This window comes from Eschrichtius robustus, chromosome 3, assembly GCF_028021215.1.
Source record: "Eschrichtius robustus isolate mEscRob2 chromosome 3, mEscRob2.pri, whole genome shotgun sequence".
Lineage (NCBI taxonomy): Eukaryota > Metazoa > Chordata > Mammalia > Artiodactyla > Eschrichtiidae > Eschrichtius > Eschrichtius robustus.
Window position 1 is genome coordinate 40,069,170 of NC_090826.1, and position 24,062 is coordinate 40,093,231.

The following is a 24,062-nucleotide window of genomic DNA, read 5'->3' on the forward strand; positions in this document are numbered from 1 at the left end:
ATATCTGTACAATAAAGCCAGGACTTTCATCGTTGGGCATTAGTTAGGGGATTTCAAATTAGTTAGGGGATTTCATTAGTTCACATGCCTTACTGTGAACGTAGGCTCATAAATCTTCCTGTCCAGCCTTTGTGGACATCTACAAGTTTTTATAATATTAAATTATTATTATTAACTATGATATTAAATTTTTAATACTGCCTTTGAGATCAAAATAGAAGAAAACATCTAAACCTCACAAAGAGCTCAGTATTTAATGTTTCTGGATGAAACACTTGGGCCTTCCAATTTTACTTGAGAGAACTATCACAGGTGTGAAGTCAGAAGTGAGACTGTCACTGGAGTTTGAGGCACTAATACTGCACTTGTAGAAACCCTGGAGCCTCAAGGCAGCTGCAATCAGAAAGCCCTTATAAGGCATAAGTCTTCCTCCTTTCCCTCCCTCTTCCCTCCCTCCCTCCCTCCCTCCCTTCCTTCCTTCCTTCCTTCCTTCCTTCCCTCCTTCCTTTCCTTCCTTCTTTCTTTCTCTCTTCCTTTCCTTTTTTAGGAAGGGACTATATTGTGTACATTTCTTTCAGTGATATCAGCTGATACCTCTGTGAGATTTTGAGAGAACAGGTAGAGACAGTGAGAGGCAGTAGAGGTAGATGTTTCAAGAGATATAGAAGCAGAGAGGAAGAGATAGACAGATTTCACTGGGGTAGAATCTGACCGCATCTGGTCTTCTCCCCCTCTGATTGTCTCCCTGATGTGTGTGTATGTGCAGGTATATGCGTGCATGTGTGTGCATGTGATATTTATTGAGTGTTTACCAGGCACAATGTTAGACCTTTTACATCAAAATTCCTAATCTTCACAATCTCATAATTCTCTTCCACATTTCGTGGAGGAAATAAAAGTATATCAGAAGGGATAAGCCATTAACCCAAGGTCACTCAGCATGGTTAAGTCAGGATAAAAACCCAACTCTCTGGATTCAAAAACTATGTTCTTTTCATTAAGCAACCTTTCTTCCCTAGCCTGAGTAAAACCTGGTCTCAAAATCACCTTATTTTTTCCCTTGTGTTTTTTTTAATAAACAGGGTACTCCCCTCACTTCTTTTTTCTTTCCTCCATAATCATATTTAGTTGAATTTAGAGTTATCTTGAGAATATTATCATCCTAGCTTGGGCAGCTTCATTACATGTGTAGTTTCACTACATGTGCCAAAGATATCATGTTAGAAAAGTACACATTCTGTCAAGAAAGTCTCTAATGTATTATTCTCACATCAAATCCACCAAGAGCTTTGCACATTAACAGATCAAGAGAAAATCTACAGGTCTTTGTTTCTTTCCCCAGTTATTAAGGCACAAAGACTAGAAAGGTCACTTTTGTAGAAACCCCAGGAGCCTCAAGAAGGCTACAATCTGAGATTGTATTTGGAGATCAGTTGGAAGAAAGATGCCTTCTGAGTTACCACCCTTCCCATTCCATTTACCTCTGAATCTAAAGTAAATAAAGGAAATGACCATGGTGATAAAGACCATCAGAACACACAGGATCAGAGTCATATCTTCCAATTACATGACATCCAACTGGAAATGTGGATCTGAAATGGAGACTGGAAAGAGATGCAAGAATTAAAAGGGTCACAGAGGGAAAGGAGAACTGAATTACAGACCAATAAATTTACTTTTCACATTCCTATTGCTCCATACTTCTGGGCTTATGTGAGGGTGAGGGAGAAGTAGGCTGGGTTATGTGGATGATCCTGGAGATGAGTACATTTGGCCTAAGTCTGGAAGAAGGCTGCAAAGAGGCAGATACCCATTCTTCCACCCAAGCATCATGACACTTGCTCTGGTTGGCCAGAGTCTGAAGGACAGATAGACACATTATACCTTTATCTTCTTTATGTGGTGCTGTGCCCCTCAAGAATTCTAGACCTCTTGAGGAGTATGGTGAAATAGAATAGTCTAAGATGAACAGAATCTCTGAGATGAAAGAGATCTTACAATTCTCAAAAGTCATCCTCTTATCTGGAGCAGAAGTCTTCTGTAAAGTATGTTTTCTGGGTGATTATAAAAGTGGAAAACACCCCTAACTCATAATACTGATTAATATGTCTTGTGATGGGAGCACCATTGCCAACAGTTAGGGTATCTGTTTCATTACTGGACAGCTATGTCTATTAAAAATTACTTTCTTATATCAACCCTAGTTTGTTTCACTGACATGATTGTTTACTGATTCATACTACCTTGTAGAGAAAGACAACCAAGATGGTGAGGATGAGGAAGCCGAAGTTAGGAGTCTTAAATCCATGTCCTTGAAATAACAGTTGAAATAATTGATAATATTCTTGTTGGAGAAGCGAAAACTCGGAAGTCACCAAGGTTGTTGCCCACATGATATATTCCATGTGGCCTTAGACTGTACAAATGAAGGGCAAAGCGTTCACCTAATTAATATCCACTTTCCCTTATAATTTGATATAAATTCTCTGCCCTTAACTAGATCAGAGATCCCTTTTATAAGGGTAATAACATAAATTTTTAAAAATAGCAAAATTGCCCTGGGAGTGTGTGCATAAGGATCAGAGAGTGGAGAGTCTGTAAGTCTCTCTCTTGGTCACATACCTCTATTTTTCTCACGCTAACATTTAGGAGAACTTCAAACCTCTTCCCATAAGGGATAGAAAATAATTTAAAACAAAATTGAAAGAAAAACTTGGAAGTAAGATAGTACAAAGATGCTAACAGTATTTATTCAGAGGATTGTGTGTGTGTGTGTGTGTGTGTGTGTGTGTGTGTGTGTGTGTGTGTGTGTTTAAATCTAAGCTGAGTTTTTAATTTTCTTTCCTCCCTACATGGCTAGGAAGCATGGCTTCTAAGCATGGCTAGAGCTGTCCATGCTTAGAAGGAAAGTTAAGATGACGGTGGGGTGCGAGTGAAGAAAGACATGCCATAAGCTTAGGAGAAAAGGGGAGAAGGATGATGGCAAACACATATAGCAGATGAGACACCAGAGAGGGAATTGAGACAGAATCCCTAGATTATGCTAATAGTAATGATAATAACAATAATATCATACATTAGTGTTGTTTGTACTATGTGCGAAGCCAGGCTGAATGACTTTGATATATTGACTAATTTAACCTAAAATAACCTTATGAAGTAGACATTATCATCAATATTTTAAGGATGAGGAAACTGCAGTTCAGAGACTTTAAATAACTTTCCCAAGTTCACACAGGTAATAATATTGCCAAGAAGTCTGACTCTATTCTGGCACTGATTCTTGGAAATAAATGGTATACTTCTCTTGCAGATTGAGAGTCTTCTGCATCTCTTGCAGAATTAAAATGTACAATGCTTGTGGAATTTCCTGGCAATTCATATTTGTTAAATGAATTGATAAAGAGATTTCTGAATTGATAAACCTCAAGAAGGAAAATCAGTCCAGAAAGGCACAGCAAACAGAAAGTTGCCTAAATAGGGAAGAAGGCTGCTAAATGAGATAGTTGTAGAGGAAGCAGTACCTTCAGGGGAAAGTCCATTTTAGGTAAAGAGAAGAAAGTTCAGTAGCAATTATAAAAGAGGTTAGTGGATGGGTGTTACCTGCATAATTACCAGGAGTTGTGAACAGTGTGGATGGAGGCCTCTGTGATCAATGACTCAATTTTAGGTCCTCAAGGTAGAGCAAACAAAAATAAAATTTTAATTCCCAGATTCATTCTTAAGGATTCCAGGTCTGCTTCAACAGTGACAGTGACCTGCAGCCTATTCTTGGGACTTTCAGTTATATCCAATGGAAGCCTCATAAATCGCTAAATGCCCAGGCTATATTTCCCTGTAATGATAAATTCCTTTTCACAAGGCTGCTATGACTAAATATCTCTTTTTTTTTTTTACTTTATTTTTAGTCTTTTCATAGAGGAACAGTACACTACAGTTGTTGAAACAGAGGGCTAAGGAGTCTAAGTGCCTGGCTGGGGTCCTGGCGCCACCATCACTTAACTGTGTGAATAGCTATTCAACTTCTTTGTGTACCAGATTTTATCACAGATAAAATCTAATTCACTGAAAATTAAATATATTAATCTTATAAAATGCATACTGCACATAATAAATATTTAATATATACTAGCTATTATTATAGCATCTTGATCCTTTCCTCCAGCACTGATGGATACGGCATTTAGTCTGCTAACATGGTTAATAAGCAAGACTCAGGTATGGACTTTCTTAGAGTAAAATATAAAAGCACTTTCAGTCTGGTCTGGTTTAGGGTATTTTGTCTTTATTTCATAGGAGAATATTAATAAATAAAATCCTCTGAATTGTTCAGCGCTACTTTGTGACTTCCGCATTGTGATTTTTGGCTATAGCTACAGCTCCAGCTATAATAAAAAAATTACCTTACCTTTCTGATCATTGACATGTATACATAATTTCCATGGGGACCTCAAAGATAGAGCTGATGGCACATTTTAAAATATGTTGGGTTCAGCTATCCTCAAACTTGCACAATTGCCTTTTCAATTTCACCCTCAAAGACAGTCAAAGAGGAGAAGGATCAGTTTCAGTTGTTCATACAGACCATAAACTTAAGTGAAATATCTGTGGACGTATGAATTATTTTGAGAAGAGGACTTTTTTACTTTACATCAGTCTTTAAAATAATCTATGACCCCAAAAGTTTAAGATATACTGAATTATTATCTCCTCTAAGATTCAAGTACAGGAAGAATTGGCATATTTTATTACGTGAAATGATGGCTGGATTTTTGGCAAAAATATAGTTATCACAGTGAAAGAAATATATTATTTTGCTATGGAGGAGAAGCATCAGCAGTTTGTATCATTAAGTCCATAAATTCTAGGGGCTGGAATCCAAACTCAATGACAAGAGATCCAAAAGTTTATTGTTCATGTAATTCAAACAAATATTTGAGGTACAAGAAGCTCAGGCTTTCTTATAAATAGCCTGTTACTCTTCTTCAGCTAAATGTTTTGCCAGCTACTAAACACTTGGGAAAGGAGATACTTTCATGAAGTTCTCATCTTTCTGGTCCCACATACCTCTTTTTTTGTGATGCAAATAGATAATGAGGAAGACAGTCACACATATTGAAGTCAAGACTACCGGTGTGCCCACTGACCAAGGAGGTATCACATTGCAGGAGCAATCTGAAGGAAAAAAGAGATAATCATCAGTTATTGGTGTGGAGACACTTTGCACTGGGGGAAATGCACCAAGAAAGCAAGAGTTATATTTTAATGCCATCCTTTTGTATTTATTTAGAATAGGACCAAGGGAAAAAAATATGGCTAAGGCTTAGGACTAGAGGATCCCAAGGATCTAAAGGCTTAGGTCTAAAGCTGTTTGTCACTGGGACAATAAGCAGAGCTGTTTCTAGGATGGGACCAGTTTTGGGCTGAGCCTAAACAGACCCAGAGAAAAGCAACTTATCTTTCTTTTTCTCTATCTAGTCCATCAATCAACGTGCCTCATTTGGAGGATGAGACAAAGTTATGCACTAGTCCTTGTATTGTCTAGGTTCAAAATAGGCCAGAGTAGAATAGGTCTGGAGACGTCTGAACTGCCTAAGAGATCATAAGAGCTCTGGAAGTAAGAATTTCATCAGTGGAAGGGTGGTTAGACAGCATTTTGTTTAAAATCTTATTTAGCACATGTTGTGGTGTCACTTGGCTATATAGTCTTTCCATGAAAATAGTCTATGATGGGGGTGCTTACTACCACAGGTCATGCCCAGTCCTCTGCTGGAGAGTATTATGCACAGTCTAACTTAGTGTTTAAAATATGGGATACAAAGACTCATGAGCATCATGGTGGCATAAGATAGCCCTCATTTTTATCTCCCCTTCAACAATAAAAATGTGGCATCCATGCATAAACAGAAGTACCTCTATAGGATTTGTGGGACACAGCACCATACACCAAGGGACCCGGGAGGAGTCTTGCTCACCTGTGTGTCAGGTAATAAGCAGACAGTATTTGGTACATGCTCTGGAACATACAAGAGACTGTGAACTGTGGCTCCTCTCAACTGTGCTCCTGGAGAACATGCAGAACATTGACCTACCAAAGAGAGAGTCTTTGTGGAAGTCCAGGTTTCAGGCAGAAAGAGACCTCAGAAGAATGTAGTCTTGAAAGATAGAGCTATACCAGAAAGTATCTGTGCATTTGAAGCTTTTAAAATTGAGCACACCCTCAAATCAAACAGCTATTTTATTGTGTCTTAAAATTTTCCCCCAAATCCTCCAAGTCCATTTCCCCCAATACAACATAGTTAAGATGGATGAAAACTTTCTCCCTAGGAAGCGTAGGCCACCTGGTGTAACTCTCCCTGCATGTTCTATTTTCCTGATGCCGTGGACCATTAAGTGACCTCTGCTCCGCTGTTTCTGCCCTGTGTAATTAGCACTTTATTTCCTGCCCCTGACGGGGTCATTGGACCATTTAAGGAGTCAAGTAAGAAATATGTGTAAACTGTGTTACATGTTAAATGCTAAATGTTAAAAAGATCTCCCAGTTTGTTGGGAAAGCTATCACCATACGGGAAAAAAAAGGATTTCAATTTGACTGAGGTACAAGAAAGCCCAGGCTTTCAGATAAGCAGCATTGTCAGAAGCTCCACGGCTAAAGAATATCTAGGACCAAGGAATGATGAAGGGCGTATGTCTAACATTTGTCCTTAGAGTTTAGAACTTCCTGAGGTAGATGGGCTTGGGAATCAAGGATCAGGCAGCTTTAGCTCTCCCACCCCCACTTTATATCTCCGCCCTTCAAACCCACTTACCTTGTAATCTGTAATATAAATCGACACTGGGCACCATGATAAATGTCAGCAGCAGAACCAGAATTATGACCAGAATCAGTATCCAAATTGTATTCCATGGAAACAGTTTATCGGAAATAGATTCATCCAAAGCATTCAAGACCCCATGACAGTGGGATATTAGACCTAAGCCAGTTTGGGGAGGTAGTTATAAATGGGTGAGTGAAAAGTGACAAAGCGTCCGGAGTGGGACTGAGCCAAGTGTGATTAGTTTGAGACTGGAGCAAAGGTGAATGAAGGCTGCTCACCCCAATTCTTCCCATCCATTCTGTCTCATGTTCTCCCTAAGGCAGAGCTGGGTACTTCCTACTAAGCCTCAGACCAACTCAGTCCTTCAGTCCTTTAGTCTAAGCAACCAATATATGCACAGTTCTGAATTCTCCAGTGTATTCACTGGGTCTGGCATTATTCTTCTTGAATACATTGAGACATACGTTTACATAAGCTTTCCTCCTTTCCTATTCATGTGAACAAGCATCTGCTTTGGTTTGCTGGTTTGCACATACTGGGCATAGACACCTATCATTTTGTTTGGGAATCTGATGTCTTTCTGCCCAGAGAAATAAACACAAAAATGTTCTAAAAGTAGTAAACTGCTAAACCTGTTGGGGACTTATTCCTATTATAATAATCTTGAATTGGTATACCCCTCTCAGCATCTGTCCAACATTAATTTCACAGACATATACAAATACTAATACATGTACATTTACTTAGCAGTTTCCAAGGCACTCATTTTATTTTATTTCAATCATTCAAGTATTGATTATTTATTGCTTACCTACTATGTGCTGTGCAATATTTGAAGAAACTGGGGTATATTACAACAAAGATCTCTATCTTCATGTTTTAGAAAGGGAGATAGATAAGTGACAATAAACATAATAAATAAGTTACATCACAGTTTAAAAGGTGATACTACTATATAAAAAAGAAAAATTAAAAGATGGTAAGGTGATAGGAAATGCCAGGTGGAGAAGGTGGTAAAGGTTGCATTTTTTCAAGCTAGTTTGTCAAAGTGGTCCTTACTTACAAGGTGAGACTTGAGTATAGATTTGAAGGAGATAGGTAATTTATTGGAATTATAGCATTCTGGGAAGAGGGAACAACTGGAGCAAAGACCCCAGGCAGGAGCAGTTCTGTCATGGTTGGGGAACAGCAAGGAGTTCTTTGTGACTAGACTAGAGGAGACACAGAGAACATTAGGGGATGAGGTCAGATAGGAAACGGGGGCAGAGATAGTGCAGGACATTGTGGGGCATTTTACTTTGAATAAAATGGGGAACCATTGCAGGGTCTTGAACAGAGGGTGACATATTTCTCATGTTTTAAATGGATCCTCCTATCCATGTGTTGAGAATATACCATAGTGGACAAGAGAAGTAGGGAGAACTTTTCAGTTGCTATTGCCAATGTTCAGACCATGGGTGATGGTGTCTCAGACTTGGAGGGCAGCAAAGGTGGTAAGAAGTGGTGAGACTCTGGGTATATTTTAAAGGTAAAGCTAGTATTATCTCTCGACATGTGTGATGTAGAAGATAAGAGAAAGATGGGAGTCAAGGATGACTTAAAGGATTTTTTTCTGAGAAAATAAAAATAAGTGTGACTGGGAAGGCAGTAAATCACACAAGTTGACAGGTGATTAAGAGTTTAGTTTTTGATCTGTTTGATTCAGGATATTTACTAGACTTCCACACTGAGATGTTGAGTTTAGAGATGAGACTAGAGTTTGGGAGAGAGGTCTGGGTAGAAGATATCATTCGAGGAATTCTTATCATATTGATTTTACGTAAAGCCATGAGATAGAATTAAGTCACAACAGAGAAAAAAGACTCAAAGACTATGCACTGGGAAACTCATATATCAAGAAGGCGGAGTGAAAAAGATGAAGTAGCAGAAGAGAATAGGAAAGAAGACAAGAAAGATGGTGAACAAAGCCAAGAGAATATAATATCCTAAAAACCAAGTGAAGAAAGTATATTAATTTTGCTCTTTAGTTTATAAATTTGATGACAATGGCCATCATTTGAAGAACAAACACACAAATCTCACCTGATAGGACAATGCTTGTTCCATCCTCTTGACCAGTTACAGGTTTCGAAGGTAGCAAGTGACATTCCCATAGGAGCTCCATCTTAGAAGAGGGGTCATCTTCAGGTTGAACGATTTGTCAGTATCCTGTGAGTGGAATTTTGATGAAGGTAGAATGATCTCTCCTCTGCTGTCTCTCCATTCCATTTGAGGTTGCGGGAACCAACCTCTTGAATTACACTCCACTAAAAGACCTTTGGTATTAGGAGGATGCACAGGAACCTGCGTTTCCAGGCTTGTAGCTGGTTGGAAAGAAAGGGGAAAACAATATTTAGGTGAAAGGATGGGGAAACATAAGAGAGAAAGAAAAGCCCCCTTCTTCTACTTTAATCCTTATGCCCTTAGGTATACTGATAGTCAAACACTGTGGGACTCTGATTGCTTCTACAAGCTAATCAAAAGGGAAAAAGGCTAAGCCAGACTGAAGGGTTATGATATCCAAATTAACAACCTGGTCCTAAAAAGTCAGGAGAGGAAATGCCTGTTTGTTTCATTTATTCACTTAGTCAGTCAAAAATATTTATTGATTATTTACTAAATCTAGGAGACAGGGCTAGGTCCATGGACATAATGATGAACAAAAACAATCAAGATCTCAGTCCTCATAGAAATTATAGTGTAACATTTTTTCTTGTATCTTCATCATTAGTCACATATGAGCTACCATAATTTATTAATAAGCAGTAAATAGCATAAAGGCAAGTTTGCAACTTTAATTGAAACTTTAATTTATGTGCTCTTTGATTAAAACAGGTAACGCACTACTATTATCAAAATAAAGCAGTATATATCAGTTTAGAGAAAATAAACAAGTTTTTGAAAAATTTCAGGACATTGCTGGGGATGTTAAGAATTGTCTAATGCGTGGGCAAAGAAAGAATGAGTAGAGATTTAAGGAGTTACTCTAGAGCAGCTCTGTCTGATAAAAATTTCTGCAATGACGGAAATATTCCCTATCTGTGCTGTCCAATCAGTAGCTTTTTGCAACGTGAGACTTTAGCACCCAAGATGTCGTCAGTGATCCCTTCTTGGCCTTTTGGCTAAGATCAAGATGTGGTCAGTGAGACTAAAGAACTAAATTTTCAATTTTATTTAATTTTTTACTTTAAATTTTAATTTTATTTAATTTAAATATAAATTTAAGTAGCCACATGTGACTAGTGGCTATCATATTGGATAGCTTAGCTCTAGGAAATACAGATGAGTGTCACAATATCCAATGAAAATGTTAAATGTGAATGGGCCTAGGACCCTACACTTGTGCCCTCACATTTGGAAGCCTTTCAGTTTACTTCAAGTCCTCCATCTTGCCACCATTTCTTTGTTATTCAGAAAACTAAGACTGAGGTGATATTGGAGGACACAGAAGATTATAGATGAAGGCTTTTTGAACTAGATTTAAGAACTAAGTAGTCAGCAAATTGAGTCAGGGAGAAATGGGAATAAGAATGATCATTAAGGAGACCGTTGTAAAGATTTACGTGGTTTATAGAGTCAAGTTTTACTAAAGTGTTGTCAAACATAATTGAAAAAAATAGTAACAAATCCTGAAAGGATTCTGTTGATACTTTAAAGATCTAACAGTGCACATGGACATGGGAAAACAGACAGTTCTTGCTGATAAAGGTAATATGTGCACAGACACAATTTGCTTTCTTAATCCTACACTCTTCCCCTTTTAAAGACTAAATGCATGAATTTGAACTTGCTAACCAAACCCTGTACTACGAAATGGTCAGAAACACTAAGAATATTCCTAATACTCAGCCTCAGATGGATTGAGAATCGTGGATGCATAGAAGCCTCAGAGGGATCCATCCTTACCTGTGACCTTCACTTCTCTGATGGCCTCATCACAGAAATCACCATCTTTGAAGAAACAGTGGTACCACCCATCAGCAGCAGCATTCACATTAAGGATCCTGAGGGTCACCTTACCCTCTCCAGTGGCTTCTTTCAGGAGCTCTGTCCACTCCACATACTTGGAGATGGTTTCTCCATACAAGTCTTTACCATTCTAGTACAGGTGAACAGATTTTGTGTAGTGGTTCCAGAACCAGCGTATTTCCATGTGTTCTGCACTCTGTGGTGGGGACAGCTGGCTACTGAACTCAACTTTTCCACCCAATGGAGCCAAGATTGGCCCCTGTATGACATTCACTGTGAACTGCTCTGTGAAGGAAGACAGTAACCAAAAGGTGAGAGTATGAACCAGGAGTCACTGTGTATTTGATTCATATATGTACATGATGAGTTCCTAGCTTTCTAGGTATCAACGGGTTCTGAACATTCCTTCCAAATACCACCTATAGGACTGCCTTACCTTTTTAGTATCTTTCCAGAGACTCCCAAAATTTCCCTTCTATTTGATTCTCTTTAAATAGGATTAAGACAGAAATTTCAAGAACATAAAGAAAAGACCCGTTAAAAGAGGGATATTCCATCAGGCTCAGTCCTTAATAAAGATCTCTGCACTCACTAAGTGCCTAATCAAATAATGTAGACTGACTGATTTGCACAGGCAAATAAAGTCTTCTCTAAAAAATGTGTGATCATTACTCTTGCCTTTTCTCTTAACCTCAGGCCAACCACCAACCATTTTTATTTCGACTGAAAAAATCCACACTGACCCTGACATGTGATAGATTTCTCTTTTCATCCCTTTAAAACTCAAAAATTTATTTCTGGGTAGGGCTTTTTTATTTTTATTTTTTAAAATTTTATTGGAGTATAGTTGATTTATGATTTTGTATTAGTTTCAGGTGTACAGCAAAGTGAATCAGTTATACATATACATGTATCCACTCTTTTTTAGATTCTTTTCTCATATAGGTCATTATAGAGTATTGAGTAGAGTTCCCTGTGCTATACAGTAGGTCCTTATTAGTTATCTATTTTATTTTTATTTTTTTTTTCACACACACACACTGTATTTTATTTTTACAAGAGATAAATAGACTGACACCAAGCATTGTACATGGATGACCACAACAAAAGCAACAATGATTGCAATTACCAAACATGAAACACACTCATACTATGTCATAATATTGACATTCAGTCCAGTAATCCTCCACTGTAACAGCTCCTTTACTTTGCAATGAAAATTGATTTGTATATTCTTTGCCTCTGAGTCCTTGTGGGATTTTTTTTTTTTTTAAATTCAGACAGAAAGTCACAAAAATTATAGTCATCCTCATCAGTTCACTCAGTCCCATGTAATTAATTTTTTTTTTTCATCTTGATCTTTTGTTAACACTTTTATGAGTTCATCAGTTTTTCATTAGAGTTCTGAAAATGCTTATTCATTCAGTTCAGCAGTACAGTCAGTTACCAGAAACCTGTACTTGTCAGAGTGTTTTCCATGAATTTCTTGAAGATGAAACCCTTTTATAGGAACATATTTGCAAAATCATCAGAGTACACCCAGAACTGTCTGTAAATGACAAAAGACTTAAAAATGACCACGGTTAAAGATTTGATGAAAGTTCATAATAATGCAGTTGACAAGAAAATTAGTTATTTCTGGGATATACATTTTAAAGTAATAACTAGGATTATTACTTATAACATTATACCAGAACATATAAGATTTTTAGAAATTTCATGTAATGTCTGAAACATTTATATTAACATATTTCCATACATATTTCCATACAAATACAAATATAAGATTTTTAGAAATTTCATGTAATGTCTGAAACATTTATATTAACATATTTCCATACATATTTCCATACAAATACAAATATAAGATTTTTAGAAATTTCATGTAATGTCTGAAACATTTATATTATCATATTTCCATACAAAAAACCCAATGAAAGTTTAGTATTAGTTGTTTTGTTTGTTTTTTTATACTGCAGGTTCTTATTAGGCATCAATTTTATACACATCAGTGTATACATGTCAATCCCAATCGCCCAATTCAGCACACCACCATCCCCACCTCACCGCAGTTTTCCCCCCTTGGTGTCCATATGTCCATTCTCTACATCTGTGTCTCAACTTCTGCCCTGCAAACTGGCTCATCTGTACCATTTTTCTAGGTTCCACATACATGCATTAATATACGATATTTGTTTTTCTCTTTCTGACTTACTTCACTCTGTATGACAGTCTCTAGATCCATCCACGTCTCAACAAATGACTCAATTTCGTTCCTTTTTATGGCTGAGTAATATTGCATTGTATATATGTACCACATCTTCTTTATCCATTCGTCCGCTGATGGGCATTTAGGTTGCTTCCATGACCTGGCTATTGTAAATAGTGCTGCAATGAACATTCGGGTGCATGTGTCTTTTTGAATTACGGTTTTCTCTGGGTATATGCCCAGTAGTGGGATTGCTGGGTCATATGGTAATTCTATTTTTAGTTTTTTAAGGAACCTCCATATTGTTCTCCATAGTGGCTGTATCAATTTACATTCCCACCAACAGTGCAAGAGGGTTCCCTTTTCTCCACACCCTCTCCAGCATTTGTTGTTTGTAGATTTTCTGATGATGCCCATTCTAACAGGAGTGAGGTGATACCTCATTGTAGTTTTGATTTGCATTTCTCTAATAATTAGTGATGTTGAGCATCTTTGCATGTGCTTCGTGGCCGTCTGTATGTCTTCTTTGGAGAAATGTCTATTTAGGTCTTCTGCCCATTTTTGGATTGGGGTGTTTGTTTCTTTGATATTGAGCTGAATGAGCTGTTTATATATTTTGGAGATTAATCCTTTGTCTGTTGATTCATTTGCAAATATTTTCTCCCATTCTGAGGGTTGTCTTTTCGTCTTGTTTATGGTTTCCTTTGCTGTGCAAAAGCTTTGAAGTTTCATTAGGTCCCACTTGTTTATTTTTGTTTTTATTTCCATTACTCTAGGAGGTGGATCAAAAAAGATCTTGCTGTGATTTATGTCAAAGAGTGTTCTTCCTATGTTTTCCTCTAAGAGTTTTATAGTGTCCAGTCTTATATTTAGATCTCTAATCCATTTTGAGTTTATTTTTGTGTATGGTGTTAGGGAGTATTCTAATTTCATTCTTTTACATGTAGCTGTCCAGTTTTCCCAGCACCACTTATTGAAGAGACTGTCCTTTCTCCATTGTATATCTTTGCCTCCTTTGTCATAGATTAGTTGACCATAGGTGCGTGGGTTAATCTCTGGGCTTTCTATCTTGTTCCATTGATCTATGTTTCTGTTTTTGTGCCAGTACCATATTGTCTTGATTACTGTAGCTTTGTAGTATAGTCTGAAGTCAGGGAGTCTGATTCCTCCAGCTCCATTTTTTTTGCCTCAAGACTGTTTTGGCTATTCGGGGTCTTTTGTGTCTCCATACAAATTTTAAGATGATTTGTTCTAGCTCTGTAAAAAATGCCATTGGTAATTTGATAGGGATTGCATTGAATCTGTAGATTGCTTTGGGTAGTATACTCATTTTCACAATGTTGATTCTTCCAAACCAAGAACATGGTATATCTCTCCATCTGTTGGTATCATCTTTAATTTCTTTCATCAGTGTCTTATAGTTTTCTGCATACAGGTCTTTTGTCTCCCTAGGTAGGTTTATTCCTAAGTATTTTATTCTTTTTGTTGTAATGGTAAATGGGAGTGTTTCCTTAATTTCTCTTTCAGATTTTTCATCATTAGTGTATAGGAATGCAAGAGATTTCTGTGCATTAATTTTGTATCCTGCAACTTTACCATATTCATTAATTAGCTCTAGCAGTTTTCTGGTGGCAGTTTTAGGATTCTCTATGTATAGTATCATGTCATCCGCAAACAGTGACAGTTTTACTTCTTCTTTTCCAATTTGTATTCCTTTTATTTCTTTTTCTTCTCTGATTGCCGTGGCTAAGACTTCCAGAACTATGTTGAATAATAGTGGTGAGAGTGGACATCCTTGTCTCGTTCCTGATCTTAGAGGAAATGCTTTCAGTTTTTCACCATTGAGAATGATGTTTGCTGTGGGTTTGTCATATATGGCCTTTATTATGTTGAGGTAGGTTCCCTCTATGCCCACTTTCTGGAGAGTTTTTATCAGAAATGGGTGTTGAATTTTGTCAAAAGCTTTTTCTGCATCTATTGAGATGATCATATGGTTTTTATTCTTCAATTTGTTAATATGGTGTATCACATTGATTGATTTGCGTATATTGAAGAATCCTTGCATCCCTGGGATAAATCCCACTTGATCGTGGTGTATGATCCTTTTAATGTGTTGTTGGATTCTGTTTGCTAGTATTTTGTTGAGGATTTTTGCATCTATATTCATCAGTGATATTGGTCTGTAATTTTCTTTTTTTGTAGTGTCTTTGTCTGGTTTTGGTATCAGGGTGATGGTGGCCTCATAGAATGAGTTTGGGAGTGTTCCTTCCTCTGCAATTTTTTGGAAGAGTGTGAGAAGGATGGGTGTTAGCTCTTCTCTAAATGTTTGATAGAATTCACCTGTGAAGCCATCTGGTCCTGGACTTTTGTTTGTTGGAAGATTTTTAATCACAGTTTCAATTTCATTACTTGTGATTGGTCTGTTCATATTTTCTATTTCTTCCTGATTCAGTCTTGGAAGGTTATACCTTTCTAAGAATTTGTCTATTTCTTCCAGGTTGTCCATTTTATTGGCATAAAGTTGCTTGTAGTAGTCTCTTAGGATGCTTTGTATTTCTGCGGTGTCTGTTGTAACTTCTCCTTTTCATTTCTGATTTTATTGATTTGAGTCCTCTCCCTCTTTTTCTTGATGAGTCTGGCTAATGGCTTATCAATTTTGTTTATCTTCTCAAAGAACCAACTTTTAGTTTTATTGATCTTTGCTATTGTTTTCTTTGTTTCTATTTCATTTATTTCTGCTCTGATCTTTATGATTTCTTTCCTTCTGCTAACTTTGGGTTTTGTTTGTTCTTCTTTCTCTAGTTTCTTTAGGTGTAAGGTTAGATTGTTTACTTGAGATTTTTCTTGTTTCTTGAGGTAGGCTTGTATAGCTATAAACTTCCCTCTTAGAACCGCTTTTGCTGCATCCCATAGGTTTTGGGTCGTCGTGTTTTCATTGTCATTTGTCTCTAAGTATTTTTTTATTTCCTCTTTGATTTCTTCAGTGATCTCTTGGCTATTTAGTAACGTATTGTTTAGCCTCCATGTGTTTGTCTTTTTTACGTTTTTTTCCCTGTAATTCATTTCTAATCTCATAGCGTTGTGGTCAGAAAAGATGCTTGATATGATTTCAATTTTCTTAAATTTACTGAGGCTTGATTTGTGACCCAAGATGTGATCTATCCTGGAGAATGTTCCGTGCGCACTTGAGAAGAACGTGTAATCTGCTGTTTTTGGATGGAATGTCGTATATATATCAATTAAATCTATCTGGTCTATTGTGTCATTTAAAGCTTCTGCTTCCTTATTTATTTTCATTTTGGATGATCTGTCCAGTGGTGTAAGTGAAGTGTTAAAGTCCCCCACTATTATTGTGTTACTGTCGATTTCCTCTTTTATAGCTGTTAGCAGTTGCCTTATGTATTGAGGTGCTCCTATGTTGGGTGCATATATATTTATAATTGTTATATCTTCTTCTTGGATTGATCCCTGGATCATTATGTAGTGTCCTTCCTTGTCTCTTGTAACATTCTTTATTTTAAAGTCTATTTTATCTGATATGAGTATAGCTACTCCAGCTTTCTTTTGATTTCCATTTGCATGGAATACCTTTTTCCATCCCCTCACTTTCAGTCTGTATGTGTCCCTAGGTCTAAAGTGGGTCTCTTGTAGACAGCATATATACGGGTCTTGTTTTTGTATCCATTCAGCCAGTCTACGTCTTTTGGTTGGGGCATTTAATCCATTCACGTTTAAGGTAATTATCAATATGTTTGTTCCTATTACCATTTTCTTAATTGTTTTGGGTTTGTTTTTGTAGGTCCTTTTCTTCTCTTGTGTTTCCCACTTAGAGAAGTTCCTTTAGCATTTGTTGTAGAGCTGGTTTGGTGGTGCTGAATTCTCTTAGCTTTTGCTTGTCTGTAAAGCTTTTGATTTCTCCATCAAATCTAAATGAGATCCTTGCCGGGTAGAGTAATCTTGGTTGTAGGTTCTTCCCTTTCATCACTTTAAGTATATCATGCCACTCCCTTCTGGCTTGTAGAGTTTCTGCTGAGAAATCAGCTGTTAACCTTATGGGAGTTCCCTTGTATGTTATTTGTCGTTTTTCCCTTGCTGCTTTCAATAATTTTTCTTTGTCTTTAATTTTTGCCAGTTTGATTACTATGTGTCTCGGCGTGTTTCTCCTTGGGTTTATTCTGTATGGGACTCTCTGCGCTTCCTGGACTTGGGTGGCTATTTCCTTTCCCATGTTAGGGAAGTTTTCGACTATAATCTCTTCAAATATTTTCTCTGGTCCTTTCTCTCTCTCTTCGCCTTCTGGGACCCCTATAATGCGAATGTTGTTGCGTTTAATGTTGTCCCAGAGGTCTCTTAGGCTGTCTTCATTTCTTTTCATTCTTTTTTCTTTAGTCTGTTCCGCAGCAGTGAATTCCACCATTCTGTCTTCCAGGTCACTTATCCGTTCTTCTGCCTCAGTTATTCTGCTATTGATTCCTTCTAGTGTAGTTTTCATTTCAGTTATTGTATTGGTCATCTCTGTTTGTTTGTTCTTTAATTCTTCTAGGTCTTTGTTAATCATTTCTTGCATCTTCTCAATCCTTGCCTCCATTCTTATTCCGAGGTCCTGGATCATCTTCACTATCATTATTCTGAATTCTTTTTCTGGAAGGTTGCCTATCTCCACTTCATTTAGTTGTTTTTCTGGGGTTTTTTCTTGTTCCTTCATCTGGTACATAGCCCTCTGCCTTTTCATCTTCTCTATCTTTCTGTAACTGTAGTTATCTATTTTATATATAGCAGTGTGTATATGTCAATCCAAATCTCCCAATTTATCCCTAACCCCTCTTTCCCGCCGGTAACCATAAGTTTGTTTTCTACATCTGTGACTCTATTTCTGTTTTGTAAATAAGTTCATTTGTACCATTTTTTTAGATTCCATATATAAGTGACATCATAGGATATTTGTCTTTCTGTCTGACTTACTTCACTCAGTCTGACAATCTCCAGGTCCATCCAAGTTGCTGATAATGGCATTATTTCATTCTTTTTTTATGGCTGAGTAATATTCCATTGTATATATGTACCACATCTTCTTTATCCACTCTTCTGTCGATAGACATTTAGGTTGCTTCCATGTCTTGGCTATTGTAAATAGTGGTGTCATGACCTCTGGGGTGCATGTATTTTTTCAAATTATGGTTTTCTCTGGATATATGCCTAAGAGTGGGACTTCTGGATCATACAGTAGTTCTATATTTAGTTTTTTAAGGAATCTCCATACTGTTCTCCATAATGGTTTTACCAATTTACCTTCCCACCAACAGTGTAGGAGGGTCCCGTTTTCTCCACACCCTCTCCAGCATTAATTGTTTGTAGATTTTTTGATGATGCCCATTCTGACTTGTGTGAGGTGATACTCCATTATAATTTTGATTTACATTTCTCTAATGATTAGTGATGTTAAGCATCTTTTCATGTGTTTTTTGGCCATCTGTATGGGTAGGGCTTTTTTTAAAAAAAGATGTTTTCTCTGTATCCCTCAAAGGATTATATTTCACTTTAACAGATTATGTAGGATCTCATTGTGGGGAATTCTGCTCCATCTAGACTATGCTCTCTCACACTTTTGGTGGGGGATTGTAATCTATGGACTCAGAGAAAAATAAAAGTTTGCTAAGTTATTAATTTATTTCTTCCAAATGAGTTTCTTAGATTTTTTTCCCCAGAGTAGAAAGCCACATACCATACAACTCATTGAAGGAGAAAATATGACTTGGATGTATGGTAAACCTTTATGTGATAAGGAACAAAATATATTTCTTTATCCATGTAGACATTTTAAATTTATTTCTTTGTAATTATGCAGTATTACAGATTCATACTGAAATACTTTAAAATACAGAATTATTTAAATGAGGAAAGTAAAAGTGTCCAAAATTTGCATGATAGAGGAATAGTGCTCACATTTGGACACACGTCATCCAATAACAGAGTAGGGAGGAAAGTAAAGACAGGTTCAGATACCGCTAAGATTGCAATAATTGCTAAAACACATTGAGCACTTACAATGTGTATGGCAATATTCTAAGCATGAAAATTTTAAGTAAATGAAAAATGATATACCATGTTCGTAAATGGGAAGAATCATTTCTTTAAAAGTTTCAAATCTTTCTCCCCTGATAAATTATAATTTCAGGATAGTTCCAATATCCCAATAGTTTTTTTTTTTCCATAAATTGACAAATTGACACAAATCAATGTCGATGTGCAAAGGCTGAAGAATTGCCAAGACACAACTGAGGGAGAGGGAGAGAAGGAAGATGCATAAGAATAAGGAATATGAAAGCAGAATGAACAAGGGGAAGAAGAAGAGAAAATATAATGGAGGCTGAATATACAAAAAATCTTTAATATGAATTGAACCTTTTTTTTCTAATTAGGATTGTTAATATAAGGTATTAAACCACAATTTTTTTAGCAGTGAAGTTTAGCAATTTGAAGATTAGTGTAATGTAGTAGTTGTTAAATATTACTTTAAACAAGTTTTTGAATTTGGTTTAATAATATTTTATTTAATAGCTTTAATTTTACACCCATAGTGAAATTTATCTTTTTTAAAGAATTCATTTGTCAGATTGTGATATCAGAATTATATAGTCAATGTGATATCATCTAAAATCCTTCCTACTTTTATTTATACTCTTGAGTTCCTCACAAAGCGTGAAAACTGTAAAATTTTGAAAAGTGAAACAATAAATCTAGATTCTGAGTTGTTTTGGGATAGTTATTCAACAAGTATTTTTCCCTTTTATAAACTCAAATGGACATTGACATTAAATGGTTTTCTATATTTTCTTGAGCAAAATTTGGTAAATATTCTTTTTTGCTTTTACATAAAACTGTCCAATTTACTAACATTACTTCATTTAATAAAACACTTTTTTACTGATCAGTCATGATTAATTTTTTGAGAATATATCAATTTTAAGCTTCCTTTGTTGAGGGTGAATTCTCATTTTTCCTGAAGACACCTTAATATTGTACTTTACTAGAATTGTAGTTCATCAGACTGTTTCCCTTAAGAAATATGATATATGGTTTCCATTGCTGCTACCACTCTGATAGCTGTTCCTTCACTGATAAACATTCTTTCTCTCAGACAGCTTTTAAGGTTTATTGCACTTCAGTTGTAATGAATCTATGTATGAATTTATGTTTCTTTTTCTAGCTTAAGCTTGATAGTGCTTTTTGAATTGGATAATTCTCATCTTTCTTCAAGTATAGAAAATTCTCACCAAATACATGTTTAATTTTATTACTTCTCTTATTCATTATATGCTCTTATAAAAGTTTTATGTTCCACACAAAACCCCTCAAATCTCTTGGGTATTACCAGCAGATGTCTTAAACCACAACCGCCTGCTCCTATGGGTGTCCCCATGTTAAAATATTTCATTTTTGGTTTTGCCTTTCTGATACAACTGGACTACCACAGATGTTCTTTCAGTTTAGAGAGTCAGAAATTCTCAAAGTTGACATTTAGTTCCTAACTAGAATAAGGTGTGGGAATAGGACACATGTCAGACCCTCACATTTTTGTCCCCGCCCCATTCATTGAGGCGAGGATGCAGACATAGTTGAAACTCTAGGACTCTCTGTTTCCCCCACATTAAGGCCCTCTTGTCTCTCCCAATCCCTCCTGTTATATCGCCACTTGAAAAAGATCACCAAATAAATTTAGGTTTTCTCATCCTTGAGGCCAGAAGAGTCTCAGTACCAATGTGTCAACTAATTAATTGATTGATTAATCAATTAATATATAAAATATTAAAAATTATTTTGTATGTGGAAAGGAATACTATTTTAGGTGTAAACTGTTTAATCCCCATTTTATGATATGTTTGTATAATAATATTTGAAAATAATTTGAGCTATTTGAACAGTGCCAATGAAGTTAATTTTATTCCCTTAAACAAACTTTAATTATGGATCCAAAACACTGATTATTTTGAATGTGTTTTAAGTGCATTATGTAACAAATAAAATAGAGTGATTACAAGCTAATTACCAGTTACCTTTATATCTATTATAAAATAATAACGATAATTTCGTCATTATTTTTTACTCATTTTTATATCTAGCTGGATATATAATTTGATACATTTTAAGGTTGCATAATACATATTTTCATAAATTTTCAGGTTTATAACAATCTTACAGGAAACAAAGAAAAAAGTGAAAAATTATTCTCAAAGATATAATGGAAAATATTAGAGCATTTTCTATTAAGAACAACTGTAAAGCAAGGGTAACTCAGTGTGGAAATTTGAGGTCATCAAATAAAAATATCTTTGAACTATTTCAAAAAACAAAACATGTTTTGTTAGTTTTGTTTTCTATAAACTTTTATAGAAAAAATATTTTTTTAAAAAAGGTACTGAGCATGGAATAGTTCTACAAGATAGAAAAATGTATAAATATTATCATTTTTGAAAAATCTGAATTTGGCTCATGAGAAGAGAGCTCAATGAAACAGTTTATAATTTCAAATACATAGAGGAATTTAGTTTATGACAAAGATGAAATTTGGTATCAGTACAGAAAGATAGATTATTTAATAAATGGAAGGACAACTGGGTATTTTTTGGCAAAAAAAGTTAGATTTCTGTCTAAATCCTTATAATAGAAATCATTTTGCATAGATTAATTTGCAAATATAAAATAAATAGAAAAAGTGGCTGTATAACTTGGAACATGGCCTAGAAAACTCTTTCTAAGCAAACACACCAGCTGGAAACCATGAATAGAAGAAATATTAAATTATGCAACAGAAAAATAAGTAAATAAATTGAATTATAAAGGTCAATAAAAGGTATAACAGATCAAGCATTAATCCATTAAATTAAAATTTTAATTCATTAAAATAAAAACAGTCTGCTCTGTAAAAGCTTTTTTTTTTTTTTTTTTTTAATCTGCAAAAGCTTTTGTTATGAGAAAGGAAAGATAAGTTACAGGCTGAGAAAAAATATTTGCAAAAGATATATCAGATAAAGGATTTGCATCCAAAATACAGTAGTCCCCTCTTATCTGCAAGGGATACATTCCAGGAACCCAGTGGATTCCTGAATCCACAGATAGTACTGAACCCTATATATACTATGTCTTCTCCTATACGTACATACCTATGATAGAGTTTAATTTATAAATTAGCCACAGTAAGGGAACATCCAAATTGCCAATATTTCTACTTTTGTGCTTTGGGGTCATTATTAAGTAAAATAAGGGTTACTTGAACACAAGCACTGAGATACTGTGACAGTAGTTCTGATAACCAAGATGTCTACTAAGTAACTAAGGAGTGGGATACCCTGGATGAAGGAATGATTCACATCCTGGGCAGGACAGAGCAGGACAGCATGAGAGTTCATCAACCTACTCAGAATGGCTCCCAATTTAAAACTTATGAATTATTTCTGGAATTTTCCATTTAATTTTTTCAGACAATGGTTGATCTTGGGTAACTGACACTGCAGAAAGCAAAACCACGGATGGGGATGGGGACTACTAAATACAAAGTCTCTCAGAACTTAACAATAAAAAAAGCCCCAATATAAAAATGGATAGAACATCTGAACAGACACTTCACCACAGAAGATATATGGATGGCAAACAAACACAGGAAAAGGAGCTCAACATCATGTGTCATTAGGAATTGCAAATTAAAACAATGAGACATTACCAAAAACCTATTAGAATGGCTGAAATTCAAAACACTGACAACATCAAATGCTGACAAAGATGTGGAGCAAAAGAAACTCTCATTCATTGCTGGTGAGAATACGAAATGATACAGCCACATAGGAAAACAGTTTGACAGTTTCTTACAAAGCTAAATATGTGTTTACTATATGTTCTAGCAATCACGCTTCTAGGTATAACACAAATGAGTTGAAAACTACATCCACGCGAAAAGCTGAACATAAATGTTCCCAGCATCTTTATTCATAATTGCCCCCAAATTGGAAGTAACCAATATGTCCTGTGGTACATTTAGACAATAGAATATTATTCAGTGATAAAAAGAAATGAGCCATCAAGCCACGAAGAGACATGCAGGAACGTTAAATGCATACTGCTAAGTAAAGAGGCCAGTCTGAAGAGGTTATGTACTATATGATCCCAATTATATGACATTCTGGAAAAGGCAAAATTATGGAAGCAGTGAAAAGAGCAGTGGTTGCTAGGGGTTTAGGAAGAGGGAGGGATGAATACGTGGAGCATAGGGTATTTTTAAAGTGGTAAAGTGGTTGTGTATGATTCAGAAATGGTAGAAACATGGCATTATGCATGTATTAATGTAGTAAATTTGAGGATTTCAGGGCTGATCCAGGAAAAAGATATGACCACGAGGTGGTGGTAGCACACAAGAAGGCTTTATCTGAGCAGCACTCTGACAGGGTTTCGCAGGTGGCAGTCCCCACACTATGAGACCATTTGGAGGCACAGGGAACACCATGCAGAAGGGGAGGAGGGCAAGGGAACTCCCAGGGGAGAGATGGGTTGGAGAGAGGGCTTATGTGTCTAGTAATGTCACTTCACAGAGCAGTGAAGAGTTGAGGGCTCTGCAGGGCAGCAGTGGCTTGGGGTCTCTGTAGCTACAGAGTTTATCTTACCTGTGGCTAGCAGATGTTGGGTGCAGTTTCACAGGACACACAAAGCAGACAGGCATTACATAGCTAAAAGTTAGCTTATCAGGGGTATATTGAAAACAATTGGATGTGTAATAATTTGAGTTTGGCACTGGCAGGCTTTTGAGCTAATGGGTCTCAGCCTGCTTTAAAGAAGTAAGTAACACAGGGCCAATATACAGAGGCTACTTGTGCTCATTTATATAACAATTTGTTAAAACCCAGAGAACTTTACAGCACAAAGCGTGAACCCTAATGTAAACTTTATTTAATAATAATCTATCAATATTGGTTCATCAGTTGTAATAAATATACCACATTATGGAAGATGTTAGTAGTAGGGGAAACTTTGCAGGGGCT

At 36.1% G+C, this 24,062-nt stretch overlaps 1 protein-coding gene across 1 annotated transcript in view; it reads right to left on the reverse strand.

Moving 5' to 3' along the window:
* LOC137760564 (selection and upkeep of intraepithelial T-cells protein 1-like) overlaps positions 1-24,062 on the reverse strand; it is a 90,584-nt gene that overhangs the window by 32,388 nt on the left and 34,134 nt on the right. Inside the window, 6 exon segments of the mRNA XM_068537534.1 lie at positions 1,482-1,604; positions 5,068-5,175; positions 6,810-6,926; positions 8,907-8,945; positions 8,948-9,181; positions 10,764-11,126. Of these exon segments, the coding sequence (XP_068393635.1) occupies positions 1,482-1,604; positions 5,068-5,175; positions 6,810-6,926; positions 8,907-8,945; positions 8,948-9,181; positions 10,764-11,126 (984 nt within the window).